This window comes from Diceros bicornis, chromosome 7, assembly GCF_020826845.1.
Source record: "Diceros bicornis minor isolate mBicDic1 chromosome 7, mDicBic1.mat.cur, whole genome shotgun sequence".
Classification (NCBI taxonomy): Eukaryota; Metazoa; Chordata; class Mammalia; order Perissodactyla; family Rhinocerotidae; genus Diceros; species Diceros bicornis.
Window position 1 is genome coordinate 69,111,974 of NC_080746.1, and position 24,369 is coordinate 69,136,342.

Sequence of the window (24,369 nt, forward strand, 5' to 3'; positions counted from 1 at the left end):
CCTGGAGCTGCCCTGATAGGGTGATTCTATCCTAGAGCAATCAGGGACCCACACTGAGGGGCCAGGATGGGGCAGGAGCCCAGTTCCTTACCGGAGGTGCCGCAGCTGCGGCTTGAATTCTGATTTGCAAGTTTTTTAAACTCCATGAGCTCCGCATGGTCCTTCTCATACGTCCTCTTCAGATTCTCCACATACTGCATCATCACCTCTGTCGCCTTTGACATGCGCTTTTCCTGCAGAGAAGGAGAGCATGAGTGCATGGGGCAGTTGGAGAAAAGGCTCATGGGCACTTGGTGTCTCTGAGTGAGGCTCCGGGCTGGGAGAATTGAAAGGATACAGGGACCAATCAGACGTGGCTCTGCCCTCTAGGAGTCTGCGGTCCACCATGGGGATCAGACACCTGCACTCAGGGAGAACAAGAACAAGCACAGCCACAGAGTGCAGGGGGATGAGGGGTGGGAGAGAGGCATCTCTGCTTGCAGACAACGGGCCGGGGAGGCTTCCTGGAGATGGAGTGAAGTGGAGGTAGGGCATGGGCATCAGACAGAGAGCACTCAAGCCAGGAAGTCCAAGAGCAAAGGTCCAGGGGCAGGACATCGCAGGGCTTGTATCTGGGTGAGGATTTATCCTCCAGGCAGGAGTCTTTGGAGAGTGAAAGGGGGTGCTATTAAGAGTTATGCTGGGGGGCCGGCCCTGTCTCGTAGTGGTTAAGTTTGCGTGCTCCACTTCAGCAGCCTGGGGTTTGCAGATTCAAATCCTGGGTGCTACTGACGCACCGCTCATCAAGCCACACTGTGGTGGCGTCCCACATACAAAATAGAGGAAGATGGGCACAGATGTTAGCTCAGGGCCAATCTTCCTCAGCAAAAAAGAGGAGGATTCACAAGAGATGTTAGCTCAGAGCCAGTCTTCCTCACAAAAAAAAAAAAAAAAAGAAGAAGAAGAAGAATTATGCTGGGCTAACAGGTGTATACCATGACTGTCTGGAAAACCAGGAAAGTACAGGTCATACTACGTGTTTAAGAATCAGCTAGTAGTTGGGTTTCTTCGCAAAAAAATAGGTAGCTAGGGTTGGGTTGTGAAGGATCTTGAATGCTAGACTAAGGAACTTGGACATTTTCTGAAGGAAAAGGGGAGCCATCGAATGTCTTAAAATGAGGGAGTGACATAGTCAGGCCCCCAGTGGAGACTGGACTGAAGGGAGTGAGAGCAACAGGAAAGAGAAGCCAGGTGCCTGAACCAGTCTCAGGAACCAGAAAGGAGGGGACTGAGATGGAAGCTGGGGGTGGGGAAGCCATTTGGAGGAGCCTGAAGACTGCAGTGGGCAACGCATGGGCTGAGAAACACGTGTGGGAGGCTGCAGAGAATGAGGGAGTTTTTCTCTGCTTATACTCCTTGGATCCCTCAGAGAGCCCAGCCCAGGCCTGCCTGGCCACAGAGGGACATGCTCAGTCACCATCCCTGGAAAATTTCCCTGCAGCCGTGAGCCGAGACCAGCCACTGCCCTCACGCTCTCCCTTTGTTGCTGCTCCCAGCTGGAGTGACTTCCTGGGTGCCGCTGCTGAGTCAGGTGCCCTTTCGCCGGAAGCACACAGGGGTGGGACAGGCCAGCAGCTTGTCCTTCCTTCATTCTACAAGAACTATTGGGGGTTGTGCCCCAGGACACCCCAATGATGCAACCGATGCCTCAGGACACGGCTCCATGGTAACAGCAGCAGTGGTAATAACATCGAGGTGCTTAACAGGTATGACAGCACGTTATATGGTAGATACTATCATCACCTGTATTTTACCATTGGAGAAGCTGGAGCACAGAGAACTCGGGAACCTGCCTGAGGTCACACAGCGAATGCTGGTGGAGCTGGGATCAGGCTTCAGGCAGTCTTACCCCACGACACCATCCTGGATCAGGGCGGCGCCTGGGGTGCTTCAGGGCATCAAAGTGGCTGAGAGGGAGCCAGCTCTGGGCCTGCACCCCAGCTCCGCCTCTCACGAGCGCTACTACCTTTCCGAGACTTCATGTCTTCATCAGGGGATAAGGATGTTTACTTTATGGGGTGGCTGGGAGGAATAAATGAAACAAAGCAGTCTTTCCTAAAGCATGTTTTGCCAAATGTTAGTTCCATGGGAGCTGAATAGGTATTTTGTGAGAAAAATAAAAGGAAGAGATGGTTCTTCGGTCAAATACACTTGGGAAATCCATAGATAAAGTTAAACAGGCCTCTTTACCATAGGGCTTCCTAAAGCCTTGATCATGCCAATATGTATAGAGATCTCCAAGAAAGGGAGGTGGTACGCAGCAGTTCCCAAACCTATGTGTCCACAGAAAGCTTTTTCCAAGGAGCATCTCGAGGGTCTAACGGTCCACCAAAAATACTCTGAGAAAATCACAATAATGTACACAGGATGTCTGGCACAGAGGAGGCCACCAATAAGTGGCATCTGTGGCTGTCGCCGCTTACATTCTTGCTCTGGTTACTGCGGGCGGAGTGGAGCCAGTCCGCAGGGCTGGGGGCTGGCGAGCTCACCTGGCGGACGGCGCCCACCATCTCGGCTCGGCTGGAGAGACGGGCAGCCAGGCGGTGCAGGACAGCGATGTCCTCCAGCAGCTTCTCGTAGGTCTCCCGGTGCTCACAGTGGTGCCAGAGCGAAGCTGAGGACTGAGGGGCGAGAAGGAACGTCACCTGGGGTCCTCACGTACCAAGACTTGACTTGGGCTCTCACAAGACGAACCCTGGTCCCTGTCCTGGCTGAGAGGAGTGGCCTTTGCGGGGCCCAGGCTACAGCTTCTGCTGGGGACTGGAGTGCCCAATGTGGACACTCTATGCCTGGCTGGCCTATAAGGAGGGACTCACATCTGGGTCTCTTGTGCCCAAGGAGCTCCCTTGGCTATCTTAGGTCACCCAGCCCCCTGCTGAGAAGCTCCCACAGGCTCAGAGGACTTAGCCACAGCCCCGAGGTAACCAGGCCTTCAGGATTTCCGCCTCAGCTCCTCCCAGCTCTCTGAGGAAGACTGTCTGGCGCAGGGGCTTGGCCTGATTTCTCATTTTGAGAGATTCTACTTGATGCCTGAGAAAAGCAGGACCCCCGGCATAGCCCTCAGAGACCGTCCCTCCTCCCCGGATTCCCCAGTCAGGCTCCACAATTACCGTAATGGAAGCTTTGAAGTTTTCCAGTTCCTTCTCTGTGTTCTCCTCTGTCAGGTTGCGTTCCCTTTCAGCCTGGTTAATTCTAGATTCCAGGGTGTAGCTGTCATTTCTAAAGGCCAAGGACAGTTGTACAAACACGTTCTGTTGGGAACAAGAGTGTGGGAGAGGTGCTAGGAGGAGTCACTGCCGGGAGCAAAGCTACAGGTGTCATTCTTGTACGAGCTTTTTCCGTCAGCTCCTGAAACCAGTCGCTAAAGCAGCCATGTGCAAGTGAAACTCTCCCTTCACAGTCAACTGCACAAAAGATGGTGAAATAGTAACCCGAGGCCCATGCTAGGTCCTTCCCAGAACAGAAGACCAAATGCGTTTTACTGAAAAATAATGAAAGAATAACACTTCGCTTTTCCCTGAATTTCAAGAAAATAACATCCTGTATTTGCGTTTAGATAAACTCAGGCCAACGCAGCTGGTTGTGTAAGCAGTTTGAATTCGTGCTAGGATTTATTGCACGTGGGTTTTGGAGGTTTCACATGAAACCACTGTATTGAAAGAAAATTTGAGAGGTAAGCCTGGTTGACTTAAAGCAAATTTCAACCAGCATCTTGCCTGAGTATTCTAAATCCTACGTTGAAAGCAGCTTTAAGAAGCTACCAGGAGATTAAATAAGACCAGGTATGACTCTGTTAGGAGAAGCTTTCTGGAAGAAATATTCCATGCAAAAATGCAGGCTGCATGAATGAACTTTGAAAGGTAGTATATTGATCAGACACGGAATTCCTGGAATAACGGGAAACTAATGGGGAGGAGAAATAGACAGACTCTACACAGGGAGGAAGCAATGGTCTTCATTTTTACAGCCTTCATCTGCCCTGCCTGAGTCAAGTGGTAGCAGATTTACATCCTTGGGGTGAGCTAAGTCTGCCTGAGTTTCTGAAGTTCATGTAACACAGCCATGGTAGGCAGACATCTCCAGACAGAGAACTGAAGGCCCTGAACTGAGCCGATAATGATGATGATAGCAATATTGAAAGCTACTCCTTATTGAGGACCAGCTATCTGCCAGCACTGCTATGAGTTTATGCACCTTAGCTCATTTAATCCCACAATAACCCTCTGTGATAGGAACTGCTATGTCCACTTTAGGGGTAAAGAGACCGAGACCAGAGAGGTCATTAACTTGTTCAAGGCGACACGGGGAGTGGCAGAGCCAGGACTCAACCTCAGACTATCTGATTCCAAAGCCTATGCCGCCTTCACCACACTAAGCACTGATCACGTTTGTATACGTCTGAGGACAGGAGCCAGCCGTTCAACAAACCACCCACGGCCCATCCTCACCAATGTCGGTGGGTGGGCATCCTCTGCCCTCAAACCTCAGGCCAGTTAAGTTTATCAATAATGCTCACTGTTTAGTTCTCTACACCTGGGTTATCTCCTCAATGGCATTGGGACAGAGTCCTGAATTCACTAGGAACACCTGTGTGCAAATGTTGGCTCTGCTAAGCACTGGGTCTGGGACATTGGGTAACTTATTTAATCACTCAGTTTCTTCCTTTTTCTAATTCCTGCTCTACCTGCTTCTCAGAGCTGGTGGGAGGATCAGCAGAGAGGCTGGATATGAGCGTTTTATGAACTGCAAGTGCAATGTCTGTGTGCAAGGTAATTGTTACTACCTGTGGCAGATATTTCACATTGTCTTCCTCTGCTTATGTGGTCCACTGGGTCTCAGGAAGGGTATGTTCATTTTCTTGTTATCCATGGCAAGCCATGCTATAAAGACTATAAAACCTTCCATCCTCTCAACCTGAAGTGAAGAGATTCTGGAATCATCCATGTTCTTGCTCCCTTCCTTCTATCAACTCCAATGGAATTGTCTTGGAAACAAACTTGTGCTGGCATCAGAGGTCCTCCCCGGCTCGCCTTGGACGCATTCTCTTTGTCCGTCTACCCCTTCACCAGAAGGAAACCAAATTCCTCTCAGCTCACTTACCACCCCATGGGGACAACATTTCTACAGAGACAAGGAGGCCCCGAGCGGAAGCAACAGGGGATCAGGAAGGCTGGAGAGCTGACAGCACAGCCTCCCGCCTTGGCTGAGCTAGCTTTGCTAGGTCTGAAACCCTCAGACGGGAAGCACCTTCTTCCTCCAGACTTCCTCCAAAGTTTGAAACTTGAAATCTGACCATCTTTTAATAACTTTGAAATAAATTTAATTCAAGTCTACAGCCTCCCAGCTGACTTTGTGTATCTAAGTCATACTTTTAAAGAACATAAACAATCCTTGAAGGAATGTGGAATTTCCAACTACCTTCTCGTCTCTGACCAAATCTGTCAAAATCTTCCATTAACTGTGGTGGGGGATCTCAGAGGTTCAATAGGGCTGACCACGACGTCCATATTACCCCACAGTCACTCATTCTCATTTGTGTGTAAAAATGTCAGGGCAGAGGCTGGAGAAGGGAATGTTTTGAATAAACCAGGCACTAAATTTCATAAAGCACTGGAGTTACTTACCTCAACTTCCTTTTCAGTGAGCGGGGGAGCACTGCGAAAAAGAAAAGACACGCTAATGAACGTCTTCCAACCTATGAAATAAACTAAAAGGTGACTTCGATGAACCAGCAGACCATGTGTTTCTGGGAATGGAGTAAGCTGAGTTGGTGAGATGGAAAAGATACAGGGTACCCTTGTGTGAGCTCTGTAACTCATGGGATATTTGTCCAGATATTGACTCCCAGAGGAAGTGTGGTGGAAAATATTAGATCCTGGGGTCAGTCCTCCGCCAGTGCCTCTACTGTCTGTGACTTTGGGCAAGTTATTTAATCTATATTTGCTCATCTGTAAAATGGGAATAATATTATCTACTTTGCAGGAGTCTTATAAGGAATATATATATGTATGCATGTATATATATGTATAAATACATATATTTGAGCGTTTTATGACACTCACACATGCATTTGTGTATGTATATATGCATAAATATGTATATATGCATATATGTGTGTACGTACATATGTGGATGCACATAGACACCCACACTCGGTAGGCACTCCGGAGATGTCAACTATTATTATGACTAACTCACAGGCTTGCTGTGAGGACTTAATAAGAAAATGAATGAGCCATGTGCTTTATAAACTGGACACATCTGAGCAGCCATTGTAATTTTAGGGGGGCTACCCAGGTCTGCAAAGCCTGACCCTCCCGCTGACTCTGAGGGTTGTGACAAGGGTGCACGTGGAACAGAGAATACAAGGTAGGAGAGAGCAGCCAGAGCTCTTCTCCACAGCGAGAGCCTCCTCTGATGGCTGGAATCAGAGACGGGGCAAGACGGTCCCTGCCGGCACAGAGGTGTGTCCCTCTGAGAAGCTCCTTGTCCTTTTGTCTGCATACTCGCTCTGTGCTGCTGCCACTGCCGCTCCTGCTGGTAACTAAAGCCAGCCTCATTCTGAAACCCACAACATAAATACTGCTCGGGCCCTTTCCTGTGCTGGGCTGGAAGGACTGGGAGGGGTCCCATCAACGTCACAGAACTTGGCAATGGAGTGTGCTATCGATAAGATTCTCAGGAAACACAGCTTCCTCTCTTTGACAGGTGTGGAGGGACCACGAGAGCAAAGGTAGGGGTCAGCTCTGCCTGCGAGGGGCTGGTTCTCACCCCTGACAAGGGGCTGTGAGAGCCTTCCTGTCAGGATGAGGCATCAAGACCCCACGGCCATCAAGTCAGCAGAGTGTAGAGCACGGGATAAACAACAGCAAAGATGTTGATGCTGAAAGTTCTCGTCACACCCCCCTGTCCGGCCCTTTCTTCTGCGGGCCGGCCAGCATCATCTCAGCTGTCACAGAGAGCATGCATATTGCTTAAACGATTTATCAAAGCTCCTTCTGCTTGTTTTTGACTCCCGGCTTAGTTTGGATATCATGCGAAATTTACACCTTTCCATCAATTAACCAAACTTATTTTTCCATACTGATGACTCACTTTCTGCTTTTTTTGCTATAGAACATGCTTTTTTTTTTTTTTTTTTTGTGAGGAGATCAGCCCTGTGCTAACACCCGCCAATCCTCCTCTTTTTTTGCTGAGGAAGACGGCCCTGGGCTAACATCTGTGCCCATCTTCCTCCACTTTATATGGGATGCCGCCACAGCATGGCTTGCCAAGCAGTGCGTCGGTGCGCGCCCGGGATCCGAACCAGCGAACCCCGGGCCGCCGCAGCGGAGCGCTCGCACTTAACCGCTTGTGCCACCGGGCCGGCCCCTAGAACATGCTTTTAAAAAATATATACAAAGCCCTGAGGACTCAGGGAGGTGTAATTTAGGTATAAAGCCATATGACGTGGCCAGCTCCTGATGCAGAGAACTATGCCTTGTGAACTGGCAAAGGCAGCCAAGGGGCCGAGCCGTGGGCCTCCAAAAAGACAGAGGCCTAGCAGGTGATGTGCAAGCAGACCACTCTGGATAGCGTTGCCTGCCTCAGAATTCCAACTCCCTTAATAGGTCTTAGAATAAAACCAAGGCATTCTGTGAGCTGGCCCCTTCCAGACTCCACTCTCCAGCCACAAGGGCTATTCTACTCCTCAAACACACTTACCTCATTGTGGCCCCAGGGCCTTTGCATTACTGTTCTCCCCTTTTTTCCCACTCTGTTTTGTAACAGCTTTATTGAAATATAATTCACATACCATAAATATCTACCCGTTTACAATTTATAATTCAGTAGTTTTTAGTATATTCAAAGAATTGTACAACCATCACCGCAATTTTAGAACTTTTTCATCATTCCAAAAAGAAACCCTGTACCCATTAGCAGTCACTCTCCATCTCTCCCAACCCCCAGCCCCAGCCCTAGGCAACAACTAATCTACTTTCTGTCTCTATGGATTTCCCTGTTCCGGAGATTCCATGTAAATGGAATCACACAACATGTGGTCTTTTGTGGCTGGCTTCTTTCACTTAGCCTAATGTTTTCAAGGTTCATCCATGTGGTAGCATATATCAGTACTTCATTTTTATGGCTGAATACTACCCATTGAATGGATACATCGCATTTTATTTATCTGTTCATCAGACATTTGGGTTGTTTCTACTTGTTAGTGATTATGAACAACACTGTTATTGAATGTTCATGTGCAAGTTTTTGTGTGGTCATAGATTTTCATTTCTCTTTGTTTTATACCTAGGAGTGGAACTGCTGGGCCATATGGTAACTCTACGTTTAACTTTTTGACGAACTGCCAAACTGTTATTCCAAAGTGGCTGCACCATTTTACTGAGGATTCCAATTCCTCGACACCATCACCAACACTCATTATTGCCCATGTTTTTTATTATAACCATTGTAGTGGATGTGAAAGTGTATCTCATGGTAGTTTGGAGTTGCATTTCCCTAATGATTAATGATGTTGAGCATTTTTTCATTTGCTTATTGACCCCTCATATATATTCTTTGAAGAAATGTCTACTTAAGGCCTTTGCCCACTTAAAAAGATTATCTTTTTATTGAGTTATGAGGTTCTTTATATCTTCTGGAAACAAGTCCCTTATTGCATACGTGATTTGCAAATATTTTCTCCTGTTCTGTGGGTTGTCTTTTCACTTTCTTGATGGTCTTGTTTGCATCACAAAAGTTTTCAATTTTGATGAAGTACCATTAATTCATTTTTTCTCTTGTTGCTTGTGCTTTTGGTGTCATATCTAAGAAACCATCATGGACTAACCCAAGGACACGAAAATTTGCTCCTATTTTCATCTAACGGTTTTATAGCATTAGCTCCTACACTTAGGCCTATGATGCATTTTGAGTTAATTTTTGTGTATTGTGTGAGGTAGAGTTCCAACTTGACTCTTTTGCATGTAGCTATCCAGTCGTTCCAGCACCATTTGTTGAAATCGCTGCTCTTTTTGTCTGGAAATCTTTTCACCAAAATCTTTGCCTGGATGGCTTCTTTTTGTCATTTGCATGGCTCAGATTAATTACTACTCTATCATAGAGGCCTTCCTTCACCCCCTACCCAATGTTGCATTCCCATGTCATTCTCTGTATGTGCCTATTTCCTGGTCTTTCTAGCAGCTTTGCTGTCTGAAATCATTCATTTGGTTACTTGGATATTATTTGTCTCCGCACCTAGAATTTAAGTGCCATCAGAACAGAGACTGTGTCTGCTTGTTCTCGATTCTGTCTGGCACATAATAGGCACCCAATGAATATTTCTTGATTAAATGCCCGTTTATTGCTTATGTTGGTGTTTGGCTTCAGCTACCTTATCCAGTGATATTTCCTCTTTGCCCTCTTGTTAACCAACCACTGACCATGTCCCTAATTTGGGTTCTAGACCTCGTTTTTCCACTGAACCCATTCCACTTGCTGACCCTATGAGCTCCTTTTCAGTACTGTCTGATCCCAATTTACATAGTCTACATAGAATATGAAACCAACGCCTTCTTCATATTAAAACTCAAGTGTAATCTTCCCATATTTTGCTGGGGAAAGAATCTTGAAGCTCTGGCTTTCTTCTGTTGGATGACATCTTAGACAATTTGTCAATCTATCCCAAGCCCCAAACCAGGGCTAGAGGGTGCTAAGCCCAACCAAGGGCCCAAGTTGGAAATAGGCTCTACTGAGGCCAGGAGCAGGGAGGCTGGTTTGGTGGTTGGAGCAGGGAGGTTGGGGATGGGCAATGTGGCTATTGACACCTGCACGAGAGCCTCTGACCCCAATCTCAGAGCCTGGACCACATGCTTCAGAAGCTGATCTTATCTGTTGACCATGACGGCCCAGCCTGTCCTCATGGTTGGTAGCTAGCTGATGTTAACTTACTCAAGGAAGATAGAACTGCTCAGTCTCCCTCTGCTGGGGAAGCTGGGGGAATTTAATTAGCTGGAGGTGTCCCCTAATCATATTAATTATCTTCAACTTCACCGAGGAAAAAGAAGCCGATCACACTTGTGACCAGCCTTGTCCTTGCAGGCTGAAGAGCACCGATGATTGTTTTGGTATTTGTGACAGGCCCCTGGTATAGATGGAAAGCATTAGGTCTGGAATCAGCCCACCCTGAGTTTAGTTCCTGCCTCTGTTGCTTGCTAGCATGTTGCTTTGCTTCTTTGTTCCCTCACTGAAGACAAACAAAATAAAATCTTCCTTTTCTGCCTCCCTGGGTTGCCACGAATACCAAAAGACACACAACATGTAAACATCTCTGTATCTTGCAGCGCACTTGGGGTGCTTCTCTTTTGGTTTCCTGCCTCTGGACACTCCTCTCTACCTTCCACGAGGTGAACTGGCCCAGCCCACGCCCTCCTCCAGCTGTGAATACAGCCCACTCTGACTTGTTTCTAGCACTTTTTCTGATATTTGTTTAGTGACTAGGTCCCTTTGAGTAGTGCCCTGATGACTCTGTGTTTTAGGTGATTACAGTTTGAAATTTGAACACATCACACCCACTGGGCAGTAAACTTGTTTTCCTTTCATATTTGCCCCAAATCGGGGAGCTCTGTTGGGCCTGACTGCTCCTCCTAATAGCCTTTCCCCTGCAACAGTTCAGTCTCCGGGTTGCTGGGCTTGGCGGGAGGCCTCACCTGCAGGGACCCAGTCAATCCCCATTGCTAGCTGGTACCCTCTCTTCTCTCCCTTATACTCCAAACAGTTTACTTTTCAATCAATCCGGTTATCAAGGGCCTGTCCTGTGCTGACATGGTCCTAAGTCCCTGCTCACACACCATCTCCTTTAGCTAGCGCAACACCCCACTGACCACAGAGCACCTATGACCCCTGTTGTAAAGGTGAGGAGGCCGAAGCTCAGGAAGCAAAGTCGCTTTCTCCACATGTGTGGAGGAGCCTGATAGGTTTTCCAAGCAATCCTGCTTCATGTGGTTCCAAATGTTCTACATTCCTATCTACACAGATACCAGACCTAGAATCTCCCAGGTATAGGTTAATGGTGGATCTGGGATTGAAACCATGTCTCCTGGCCCAAACCCCACCACCCTCTACTGCCCTGAGCCTCTGGTGACCCTCATGCCCTCCTATGATCCCCACCTGCTCTTTGCAGTGGGACCACCTCACCTGGCCCTTTCTTATTCTTTTTGTTTTGGATGCGTTAGCCCTGTCTGGACCATTGGACTTTGACCCTTCCGAGGCTGGTGCTCCTCTGTGTCCCATCTAGAATCTAGCCCATGGCCCACCCAATACTGGGTTTTCTGCAACCCATGCCTGCTTTTACCTTCCAGGGAGAGACTTGTGGACCCGCAGCTTGCGCAGCAGCACGTCAGAAATATTGGGCATGACATCGAAGCCACTCTTGGACTCTTCTTCCTCAGTAGCTGGGGAGAGTTCAGACAGGAGCCCTGGAAAAACAAGCGCTTAACTTATAAAATGTCTGTTTGAGATCACAGTAGTACTGTTGGCAACTTGTTTCAGGGGCTAAGGAAGAGCTTTAACATTTATAAGAACCTAGTTACGTGCCAGGGGCTTTACAATTGTTTTATCCTCACAATGACCCAATGAGCTAGAACTTAATCATCTCATTTTATAAGTGGGTAAACCAAGACTCAGCAAGGTTAATAACTTGCTTAAGTTCACAGAACTAGTAAATGGCATAGTCAGACTTCAAACCAACTCTATATGTTCAAAATTCTATGTTCTTCCCATTGCTCCCCACAGCACTAAGCAGGCTCTCCTGTCTGGGGTCCGAGGTTGGTTTCTGGCAACTGGAAGCTGATTGGCTCTTTGGCTATAATGTTTGGAAAAGTGCTCTCTCTTTGGCAGACTTCTCAGGAGGCCTGCTGCCCAATTATTCTTCCTCAAATGAATTCAACAGTTCAATCATCTACGTCCTGCTGCTTATTTCAATAAACCCATCCCTAGAGCACCAGATGAGCCCATCACCTCATTCAGAAGCGATGAATCCATCTCAGTGCTTTTTTAAAATGAAGCAGGTTTTCCATTAGCTGTGACCATCACTCTGCTAGAAATCAGTGTCTGGTTCCATATCCCCATAGATCAGAATAGAAACAGGGTTTTTCCAGGATAAAGATAAGATAGTTAGATCGTTTACAGATCTCAGAAATAGATGCCTCCTAGTCAACAGAACCAGTGAACAGTCTTTTGTTATCTCATAAATCTATTTCGGGTCTGTGCTCTGAAGGCAGAAAGAACAAACCACATATTCTGTTTCCCATAAATCTTTCTCCTATTTGAAGGCAGCTCTTGGTACCTCTCCAAATCTCCCCATCTCCAGGCTCTAGCCCTGTTTTCCCGACTGCTCACTGTGGCCCACTATGGCCCATGGCCTCTAGATATCACCCCCTGCCTGCACGCATTCTGGTTGTTGCTGTTCCAGAGGCCCTGATGTGCTCTAACAAGCTCTTAGCAAAGGAGGACATTGGCAAATGTCCCTAGCATTGGTATTTGTTATTCATGCAGCATAGACTTGCTGTGCCTTCCTATGGGCTCACAGTACATTTAGCCTCAATTCTCTTTTACTTGAGCCAAATCAGGCATCTTCATCCCATATAATGGTTTCCATTTGTATGTAGGACTTTATAGTTATCCGTGTTTTACCATCTCTCCTGGATTTTGACCCAGCAGATTTCCAACCTGCTCAATCATTTTCCAGAATGGTAGGCCAGGCCAGAGATCAGGACTATAGGCATAGTTGTGGTAGCCATCTAAATGAAACTAAGGTTGGGTGTCATGTAAGCGAGAAGCCTCATCACAGGAGACCATGCAGAGAGAAGGGGGGGTATAGTTTGACTCAAGGTAAAGAATGGTTAAATAATTTGAGCTTTCCAATAACAGAATGGTGTTCATGAGTTTCCAGGTACTCAAGGTATCCCAGCAAAGCTGGAGGGCCATCTGTCAGAGATGGGGCTGTCAGTGATCCTTCTTTGGATATAAGATTGGACTAGATGTTCTCTTAGCTACCTGTCACCTCTTGGGTTCCTTCCTGGCATTTATTGCTCTCTGACATTTCCATGGGACAGATGGTAAACCTTGTGGTGTCTCTGGCCTCACTCTGCTTTCATGTATCTACACTGCACCCAGCAGAGAGATAATTAAGCAGTGGGCTCCTGAGAAATCTATATGATTGCTTGAAACAGATGAGATCTAAGAATCAACTGAAAGCCATACCAGGGGCTTTTGCCTAGAAGAGTCCCCTGGGTTGAGCAACACCCCCTGCCCAAGGTAACTAGTTAGGGCTTCTAGCCCTACTAAAATGGCTGTCTGAAGAGTGACCCCAGAACTGGTGGATCCCAGAACCAGCCACCTTCCTCCTCAACTCAATTTTTAAAACCAACCAAAAATATACCAGCAACTCTCAAATACAGGAAAAGGCAACAATCTTTAAAAATAATGGCCAGGGCTGGCCCTGTGGCTTAGGGGTTAAGTGCGCGCGCTCTGCTGCTGGTGGTCCGGGTTTGGATCCCAGGCGTGCACCGACGCACCGCCTCTCCGGCCATGCTGAGGCTGCGTCCCACATACAGTAACTAGGATGTGCAGCTATGACATACAACTATCTACTGGGACTTGGGGAAAAAAATAAATAAATAAATAAAATTATAAAAATAATGGCCAAAGAAAGACAGAACTTACTGGAAATAAATGTAGAGCTCCCACCCTTGATGACCCTTTTTTCTTCCCTCAAAGAATCAGTACTGAGAGGAAGAGTGAGAGGAAAAACTGTGACCAAGACTGCAAAACCACAGAATGGGAAGGAAGTGGACTGAGCGGTGAGCAGGCAGCCTGCGGAGGAGATTCAGAAAGTTTCTCTACAGCAGAAGGATCTCCATCCCACCATAACAATCCTCCAACAAAAGAAAGCGGCCTCTGCCGCTCTTGGCTTTTCTTACTGAGGAGGAGGGGAGAGGAAAGGCAGAATGATTGCACAGTATTCTACCAGAGCTGATTACCTCAATCAATATGGAGGGATTTACCAGAAAGGAAGACAAAAGAGAAAATAAATAAAACAAGCCCCTCCGATGGAGTAAGTGGCGGGAGACACATGGAAAGCCCCAACTGAAGCTGCCCCTCCCCATTCTGAGATATAGTACTGTGGCCAAACCCATTGGATTTTGTCTATCTTTTCCTTCCTCTAACTGGCAGTGGGGTGAAAGTGGCTGCTGGGAACAATTGGGTCAAGTCTGGAAAATAAACACCTGGGCAGATTGTATCTACAATTCAAGATTCCCTTGGGTGAAGTAATCTATAACTTACTATTGCCCACCCAATGGAATAAAATATGCCCACACTTTGGGGTAATAAACTCAAGTGTTGGACTATAAACAAAGTTATATAAAAAGAGCAGAAACCAATCCCACATACACCACTATGCACAGTTCCATCTGAACTTCCCCTTTTCCTCACCGCCCAAGCAGTAACAAGGCAGACACAAAATACCCAGTCCTCAGCTAAGCACTGTAGGAGGACGGAGATCTCAGATTAGGTAGGAAGGAGTCAGTGAAAATTGACCTACACAATACGTCTAGGTAAGGAGAAAATTCAGGTAGAAATGCCCACATCAAAAATTCTAAAAATTTAAAAAATGGCATTGTGACTATACAAAAATACTATCGTCTGAAGAGGAAGGAAAGAAGAAAGGAGGTATAAAGGGCAGAAGAAAGGAAACACGCAGGAGACAGATGTCAGGATGGAAACAAAGATGCAGGAAGCACACCAAAAATGCATTTTTGTGAAAAATGTATACCACAAATGCTTTGACTCAAGAAGAAATTAGAACTTGAAGAAAATGAAAATAGGAAATCAGAGGTGAGATGAGAGGATCATACATACATGGAAGAAGACTACAATTTAAGGAAATAAATTGAAGACCAAAATAACAGAACTAGTGAGAAATTATAAAAATATAGAACTAACCAATATGTTGGAAATATGAAGGAATAAAACAGATACAGCCTCAAACTGAATTAGTAAGCAGGGTGGGGGAGATTGAAATGAGAACAAGGAATGTAGAGAAGGAAAGAAAGACAGAAGTATTTAAAGGTAGGTTAACGGACCTGTAGTTGAGACATCGATGAGAAATCTGTGGATTATGGTGTCTCTGAAGTTGTGAACAAAACAACAAAGAACATACTTAATGATATAATAGAAGAAAAGTTCTCCTCAATTGAAGGAAAATCTGAACTTGCAGATTGAAGGAGCACACATGTTAAGAAAAAAAATATATATATATGGATAAAGAAATGCTTCCCCAACTACCCTCACAGAAAGAGTCAGCCATCTACAGGGAATGGTGAGGGTTGAGGAATGCTGGAAATCAGCTGGTCTCAGACTTCTGTACAGCACTGAATACAATGGAGCATCTACAAAGTTCTGAGGGAAAGAGTGGCCCAGAATTTATAACCATGCAAGCGGTTCTTCAAGAATAAAGATAACATTTTCAAATGTGCTGGAATTCAGGGAACATAGCACCTCTGAGCTCTTCTAGGAAAACTATTGGATAATGAAATCCAGCTAAACAAGACATAAATCAAAATAATGAACTTGGGAATGATGAGCCATAGAAGAGGGCCTAGTGGTGAGCATGAACTCCTTTTATATATACGTTTAAGGCTAAACAACTACGGAAATTATCATTTCAGTATGGAATGTACATGCTGTAACCTTAATAATAGAAAAAGGATAATTTATCATTTGTACAGGTAGAGATGGAAAGGTAGGAAGAAATATGAAGGTGAGAAGAAAGGCTGCCATTCTCATCTTTTCCTGCATGAAGTCATAATCCAAATTTAAAACATATAATGTAAAAATAGTACCTCGATAACTCCAAACCCTTAATGCATTTCATAATATATATTTTAAACTTTTAAAAACTAATCTCTTTTTTTTGGAGGAAGCAATTATCCAAATTCAACAAGTCCTACAGTTTCACTTCACTTTCATTCAAGTTCAATTAAATTTTAATAATTTTTATTTCAAAAAAGTGTATCTGGCAGTCTAGCATAATCTCTCTCCTTCCTCCCTCCCTCCTTCTGTATTTGTGGCGAAGGGCATATTTGATGTAAGCTATTTCTCCTTTCTTCTTTGTATTTTTTACTATTAGTTAAATTTTTTGGTAATGAACATGAGCTATTTTTAACAAAAGCAGTAAAATTATTTTTAAAATATCTGCTTGTACTAGCTCATTCCAACGAAAGCATTTGTTTCTGGCAATCTCAGGGACTTGGAAAAGGAACTTTTGGCACTTCTGGCTAAAGATGCTCTGAGCCCCAGGATGACCCCAATAAGGCCAAAGCTACTTGTTGGGGATAAACTTTCTTCAGATTGATCTTCTCAGGGAGGCCTTTCCCCTGCCTGAGACTGAGAGCTCTGGACCCAGACTGGGGGTGTCTGGAAGGACTGCCATTCAGGGCATGTCTCTGCCTCAGCCCACACCTCTTTCAGCATCCAGGTCCAGAAACCCACCCGCTTCCTAGACATTGCCACCTGGACCTGGATAATAAAAGCCATTTCAACAGCCACCATTTATTGAACATCAACTATGCATTAGACACACTTTCTCATTCATTCCTTACGATAGCCCTTCAAAGTAAATATTGCTAAGCTCCTTTTCTGGTGAAACTGCAAACTAGGAAACTGAGGTTCTGCTAAGTTAAATAGATTCCCCGGGGTTCCAGCTAGTTAGTGGTAGAGCTGAGATGCAAAACCAGTCAGACTGTGGCATCCAAGCTGCTCCCCATGGGCATTCAACAAGTCAAAACCCAAACTCATTGTCTTCCTTCTCAAGTGAGCTCCTCCTCTGCGCTCCTAGTCCTGATTAACAGCACCATCACCCCCTCAGCCATGCAGACAGACACCTGGGGATCTTCCCGGTCTCCCCCTCCACCCAATCCGCTCACAAGTCCTGCCAAGCTGACCTCCAAATAGCTCTCAGACCTGTCCTCCCCACATTCCCACCTGCCTCTCTCAGTCTACAGCCTCATCACCTCTTACCAGGCTATTTCCACACCCTCTCACCTGGCGTCCCTGCCTCCAGCCTCTCCTGTTTCAGGCCAGCTTCCATAATCTGTCCAGAAGAATTATTCTCAAACTCAGTTTTGATCCTGATGCTTCCTTACCTGAAGGCTTCTCTGGCTTTCCAAGAGGTCCTGAATGAAGTTCAAACTCATTAGTTGGCCCTCAAAGCCTTCACTCTCCCTGATCCCCACCCACACTTCATCCTTGTCACCTATCCCTCTGGGACACATGGCCCATACTTGGTTCACGTGGGATTCCTTCTGTTCTGGAACAAGCAAAGTGCTAGAATACGCCCGCATGCCTTTGCTCCTGCTATTCCCTCTGCCTGAGATACCCTTCTTTTCCTCAGCTCAAAGCTGCTCCTCCTGGAAACCTGTCCTGACTCATTCACTGCCACTGAGCTGGCTGCCTGTTCCTCCATGTTCCTAGGTCCTTCATGTTCTTAAAGTCTTAACACCATGTATTGTAGTGACATTGCCTACCCTTGTGTTTTCTCTCCTAGAAAGTGAGGGGGAGCTCATTCATTTATTCACTATTTATTGAGTGCTTACTGTGCCCCAGGCAATGGGCTTTGAGCTAAGGATACAATGCTGAGCAAAACGGATGTGCCACTGTCCTCTGGGAGCTCATTATCTAGGGGACAGATATTAATCAGAGAAACACTCAAATATTGCATTTCATTCTGTGATAGATTTTATGAGGGAGAAGGATCTGGAGGTGGGTAACATCTTCCCTAGAAGAGTGACATTTGGGCAGATATCTAAAGACTGAATGGGAGTTCACTAGGCAAAGAGAAAGAGAGGAAGAACATTCCAAGTAGAGGGAACATCATGTGCCCAGCCTAAGAAGGAGGAGAAATGAGTTGCTGAAGGAAGACCAAGATGTTGAAAGTGAGGGGGAGAGGGGCCCTGGAAGATGCTGGGGAGGTGAGCAGGGTTAACCACACGGGGCCTTGTAGGTCCTACTAAGGATTCTAGTGCTCATCCTAAGAGCAGAATGAAACTTCTGGAGATGCTGACTCAGATTTATATTTCAGAGATTCCTCTGGCTGCGTGTGGACCGTGGACTGAGCTGGGTGAAGGGGTCAGGAGTGCAGACAGAGGGATGAGATAAGAGGCTGTTGAGATAGCTGAAGGGACTGATAATGACAGCTGGGACAAGGCCATCTCTTTGATGGCAGAGCTTGAGCCTTCTTCATCTCTGCATCCCCAACATGCAGCCTAGGAACTGGACCACAGTCAGCTTCACATCGTTGGTTTGAAATTACCCGCAAATGATCAAGACCCAAACATCCTACAAATGGTCCCTGCGAAGAGAACTGGTTGGATTGTTGGTGAGACCAGATGCAGCAGGGAAAAGAGCCTCCCAGTCCTCAGAAACTGAAGGAGAGCCAAACTTCTTAAGACTCCAGAATGTTCCGATAAGGATCTTCCCCACCTCCCAAATGAACAGCCAACAATCATCATAAAAAAGAGTTTTCCCCATGAGCTCATATGCACAGTTGTATTTAGAGCCTGTCAAAGGGCCAGCCTCTCCAGCTCCCAGGGAGGGCATCCCAAACCTTTTGTCCTGGATACAGGAGGGCATGAGGCTCTTTGATGGGGCTTTCAGAATGCAGGAAAAGGAAGTTATAGCTCTGCTGGTATCAATCAAACACATGTACAGAGTACAACGACATCCCACTTAGCTGGCAAGATAGCGTTCTACAACCTTAATAATAGAATTAAAATGGGTGCCAGGTTCCCACTAGAATAAAGACCAGGATCACATAAAAACATTACATCAGCTCAGTAAAGAAGATACTATTATTATCCCCATTTTATACATGAGCAAACTGAGCCATCTAGAGAACAAGAAACTTGCCCAGCCTATGCAGGTCAGTGGTGAAGCTTGAGCTCTTAACCCCTTAGATCCTGGAAATGAGAGAAAATGGGAGGGAGGGTGCATTTATTGAACACCTACCACGGTTAATTTTTTTTTTTTAATTTTATGTTCATAGGAGTCAAATTCATTTATCTGATAATTTTACTTCAGGATCCATCTTGTTTCCTATTAGTCTTGGATAGTGAGGTGTTGCTGTAGGTAGTGAATGTCTAAATTGGTATATTTTTTGTAAGTTAATGTGGCAGTATGCATATATATTTAAATGTAAATACCTTTGATCAAGCAATTTTACTTCCAAGACACTATCCCATGAATAAACTTATGCATTTCTATAAAGATACATCTAGGAGGATGTTTATGATAACATTGTTTAGAGAAAAAGTAGAAACAACCTAAATATTAATAAGAGATGGGTCAAATAATTGATATAGTTTCTCATGCCACGGAATACTACGAAGCAGTTAAAAAATAAAAAATTCCATATGCATTAAATAAGAAGCTATCTAAAGTATATTGTTACACAAAAATGACAACATGGCAGAGGCACCTGGTCATCCACCAAAATCTGTCCGCCCCTCCTTCCATGTGATTGGAGTTTAATCTGGGCACACGGCCTGCGGCCCACTAGTGATACATTCCCCAGCATCACTTGCTGCTACATATGGCCACACAATCATTTTCCTTGTCACCATTTTCATATCAGAGAATGTGGCCAAAGTAATAAAATATATCCAGATACACAGGAGAAATACACACACACACGCACAAGCACGCAACTAAGACAAATAGTGAATTTGATTAAATAAAAATAACAGATAGTTTGTGAATTTGAAAAAGAAAGACATTCTACAAAATGATCAAGAGCCTTTGGAATTAGACACATCTGGGTTCCAAACCTGGCTTCAGAAATTAATAACCATGTGAATTTAACCTCCCCGAGCCTCAATTTCCTCATTTGTAAAATGGGTATAACATGGCCCACCTCCCAGAGTTGTTGTGAGTGTTAAGCGGAATATTGTCAAATGCTTAGCACAGTACCTGGGACATAGTAATCCCTCTAGTTATAGTAATCATGCTAGCTAATCACTATAGTAATCACTCTATCATTTGTTAACAGTAATATCATACAAGAAACACGTATAATACTAAGCAGCATTCATCTATGCCACTAATTATCAGCTAGAAAAATCTAATGAAAAAAGAATCTTCTCCATAAGTAGGCAAAAATATATCACATAGAATGTACCCCATTAAGAGTTATGGGAGATCTATACAAAGAACCTTAAATCTTTTAGAGGAAAAAGAAAGGAATACTTAAATTAATAGAGGGACAAACCATGTGCCTGAATGAGAACTAAATGTTTGCAAATTAAATAATTAAAAAATCTGTAAACTGTAAAACAAATAAAACTAGGACAGATCTTCTGAATCCAATGTGTAGCTATAGAGTAATCAGAATTAAAATGTTGCATAAAATGGTCTCAATTTCACTTAGAGAAACAGGTGAGAGGCAAGTTGGAAAGGACCCGGAATCCTTGGATCTTAGGTTAGAGTTAAGAGACTTCCTAGGTCATCCAGTCCAAGAGGGAACAGAGACCCACAGAGGCTGAGGAACGTATTTCAAGACTCGTTAACTGGTGTCTGGAGGACATGAACTCAAATCTCCTGACTTCTTGTCCAGTTGTTTTTCCATTATTTTGCACTGAATCTTTGTATCTAGAACATAATGAATATTCTGAAAAAGAAGAGTGATGAGGGAGAAGTCCCTCACTGTCCACTAGAACATATTATAAAGCACAAGTAATTAAAATGGTGATCAGAATAAAACAGACTCAAGGGCCCAGAACGAGTCTTTGGTATATATTAAAAAGAATTGAGCATATGATTATCTAAAACACAAAATAACACAAAATACAAACTCTATTAAAATATTATTGAGGTAACAGGATCTTAAATCTTCAAATACCTATATCCAAAAATAAATTTCAGGGGTATTAGCAAAATAAATATAAATAAATCAAACTATAGATAAACTAGTAGAAAACAGATTTGCTATCCCAGTTAAGGAGAAGTAATATTTTTATAATGATTGAAATAATGGAAGACTTCTTGAAGGAAAAGATAGCCAGAAGTCCTTACATAAAAGCTTTATGATTTCTCTAAAATAACACAAAACTTGTTAAAGAGCAAAAAATGATAGAGTGAAAAAGTACTGAGAAAAATGCAGCCAACAAACGGTTAATAGCTATAGAGTTTATATATTACCAACAACATAAGCCAACAGAAAACCCAAGACCCAAATGGAACACGGGTAAAGAAATGAGTAGCTAATTCACCCAGTAAGAAAAAGTAAATAAATAAATAATTAAAAATGTTAAGTTTGAGTTTGCTTGCTAGCAAGTTAATTGAAGTAATAGTGCAATGGCATTTCATAGTACTTATAGTAATACATTATAGTTGTTATTACTATTGATTATCTGCTTCTTACTATATTCTGGCCAATTAGGAGCAAAAGCAAATTCAGTCCAGTGCTGGCACTTCTTGGGAGAAAGATCCCTCACTCAGTCTTTGCAGGTAGCTTTATACATTGGAGGCAATTTTCTAAATACAAATGCTTATACACTTTGACCCAGTAAATCTCAAGCCTGAGAATTTATCCCAAGGGATTAAATTAAAGGAAGAAAGAAAAAAACAGGTACAAAGTTGTTTACGGTAGGGTTGTTAATCATAGTTAAAAGAACTGTAAACATCTGAAATGCCCAACAATAGATACATTAATACAAAAGGACACTATGTACCCATTAAATGATAAATATGAGGACAAGTCAAAACATATGGAAGAGTTATGAAAGAACCTAAGTTCAAAAAGTAGAAACAGGAAGTTATACGTATACCATCAAATGAATTGTGGAAAAAGTATAAATATGGGTAAATACTAGAAAGAATAAAAAATTGTTGCTTTCTCAGAATTTATAGGGTTGTGGGTGAAATTTTAAGATAAATCTTTTCCTAGTGTTTTGAATCTGCTTTAATAAACAAATTAAAAGTAGAGAAGTCTATAATATTTTTTTCCCAAAGTTTCCTCTAAACATGGAATTAGTACTTTAGAAAAAAAATTGTTGGAAATTTTACTTCTGGGAATCTTCTTGTTAATGTTGAATAGGTAGGTGTTAGTTACTATATTTCAGACCACAGGCTTCCAATACGGTTGGTGGCACCCTGGACACACCCAAAAAACAATCCTCAAGCAGAAGGCTTCTATGCTGACACAGGTGGCATGAGCCGTCAGAAGAGGTAAGCCAGGAGATGGGGGTGGGGGAGAGAAGGGTACACAAAGTCTTGTTTTCTGAAGATGGGTCTGGCAGGATGGGTGGGTGGGGACTTGCAGTCACTGGGAGGGAAGGGTTGGTCTGGACTTTGTGGTGACAGCAGATTAGAAAGCAAGAGATGACTCTGATGTCTTGAAAAGAGGAACTGTTCTATTTGGGAGGCTTCCTGGGTGTGAGAGGAAAAGGAAAAGGAAGTGTCAGAAGTTCAGGCCTGGGTCACCCTCAGACCCAGTAGGTGCTAAGAAGGCTCAGGGAGGGCGGGCAGGGTCCAGAAGGGAGCTGGCTGGAGGGAGACAGTTGAGGGGTTCTCCGGGCAGGCAGGAAACATGATCTGATTCATTCATTCATCTGCAAATATTTACTGCGGGCCTGCTCTGGGTCTGGCCCACACGCCCACTGGGCAGACAAAGGCCCTAACGGGAAGCCTAGTGTTTACACGGTCACCTTCTTTGGTCTGAGGAGATGAATCCAGCCCTGGCCTGAGAAAAGTGTCCGCCGGACTGCACCTACCTTTTTCCTGTTCAGCCGCTTCACTAAGGTCTGGAAGCTTGAGCCCCACTAAGTTCTGATTTCTTAGCAGGATGTGCTCCTTTATAGGAAAAGGAAAAAAAAAAACATTTCAGATGATGACATTAGGCTGGACTCTTCTCTCAGTTCTGTCTGTGGCTCTGTGACCACTCAGCCTCATGTGGGGGACGACAGGGGCAGTGTCAAAGGTGTGTGGACAGTCATGCTGTGGTGACATGTGAGGAACAGCCAGAAGACAGTTCCTTTCCCAGCCCAAAGGTGCCTGAGACTCCACAGTGGGTGCCATATTCCTTGGGGTAAGATTGGCCTTGGCATGGCCTGCTTTTCACATACGCCTGTGGGCCTCAGGGCGAATGGGCTGCTCAGCCACACTGTGGCAGAGAGCTGGAGAGGGCTGGAGGACAAACGGATGCAGAGCCCAGGGCTCTGGGGACAGGAGGGTCCCTTGGGTGCGTATGGAGCTGCCGCTGGAAACAATCTTTTGATCTCGTGGCTGTGCTCCGAGCTGGCTGGAGCTTCCTGCCCTGTTGTTCTGGGCAGTGAGAGCCCACTTCCTGGAGTTGTGGCCTCCCCCGCCCCTAGTTCCTCAGTGGCCTGTTCTGGCACCTCTTGAGTTGTTCAACTCTCCAGACAAATGAGACCTGAGAGTTGCTGCCTCAAGGCAGCAGGCACAGCCGCCACTCTCCTGCCCGAGGCCTCAGCAGTCAGAGTCGGGGGAGAGATGGGGATGCTGACTGCAGGTATGTGGCACAGGTAGGCTCATACCTGCTCGGAGCCTATCAGCACCAGACCGGCGCCCCCAAGTGGAAATGTCTGACTCAGCCCCTTGCCCCTTGTGACATGCTTATTAGGGGGATTTTGTCATCCATCTGGCAGAGGCCACTGGAGTCGTTTGCCCCCTGGGTAACGAAGGAAAGGAAGGAGCCAGCAGAGGGTGCTCTGGCCCAAAGGGAAGTCAGGACCAGGGCCCTTGACCTGTGTCCTTAGCAAGCCAGAGGCCCACAGCCAATCATCTCTCGGCACACTGGATTGGGGTGGGCGTGCTCAGCTACTAGGGCAGTGGTTAGTGGGATGGGGCCTCCAGGTTCTCTGTGACATTCTTTGCTGCAGAGAGAAACTTGCAGGGGGGTGGGGGGTGGCCTGTTGCCTAGGCCTAGCCTCTGATGCCCAGAGGCCCATGAGGGCCAATACCTGGCTGTCTGGCCCCTTTGGGACTCTGGGACTCTGGCTCACTATGGGCAGCCCCTCCAGGCCCTAGGCTGATCCACTCGTTAGTGAGGTCTTCCTGGCTGTGTGGGGTTTTCTGTAAAATGTTAACACCAGAGCCGGGCCTCAGCTCCCCTTGAGCCTCCAACTCAGAGCATCATGGAAGAGTTCTGAATAGGACAGTGGCCAGCATCGGAGTGTGTCCCTGATGGCACAGAAACCCCCTCCCTGTGCTTGACCGCCATCAGGTGCCTCTTTTCCTTCCCTGTCCCATGCCTCCTCTGTAGAGGAGCCAAGA

At 45.3% G+C, this 24,369-nt stretch overlaps 1 protein-coding gene across 4 annotated transcripts in view; it reads right to left on the reverse strand.

Moving 5' to 3' along the window:
* IRAG1 (inositol 1,4,5-triphosphate receptor associated 1) overlaps positions 1–24,369 on the reverse strand; it is a 115,576-nt gene that overhangs the window by 24,989 nt on the left and 66,218 nt on the right. For all 4 annotated transcript variants that reach the window (XM_058544685.1, XM_058544683.1, XM_058544682.1 and 1 more), the window contains 6 exons: positions 22,848–22,926; positions 11,372–11,495; positions 5,664–5,694; positions 3,150–3,290; positions 2,529–2,660; positions 92–233 (listed from right to left, as the gene is read on the reverse strand). In XM_058544685.1, coding sequence (XP_058400668.1) covers positions 92–233; positions 2,529–2,660; positions 3,150–3,290; positions 5,664–5,694; positions 11,372–11,495; positions 22,848–22,926 — 649 coding nt within the window. The remainder of the gene's footprint in view (positions 1–91; positions 234–2,528; positions 2,661–3,149; positions 3,291–5,663; positions 5,695–11,371; positions 11,496–22,847; positions 22,927–24,369) is intronic.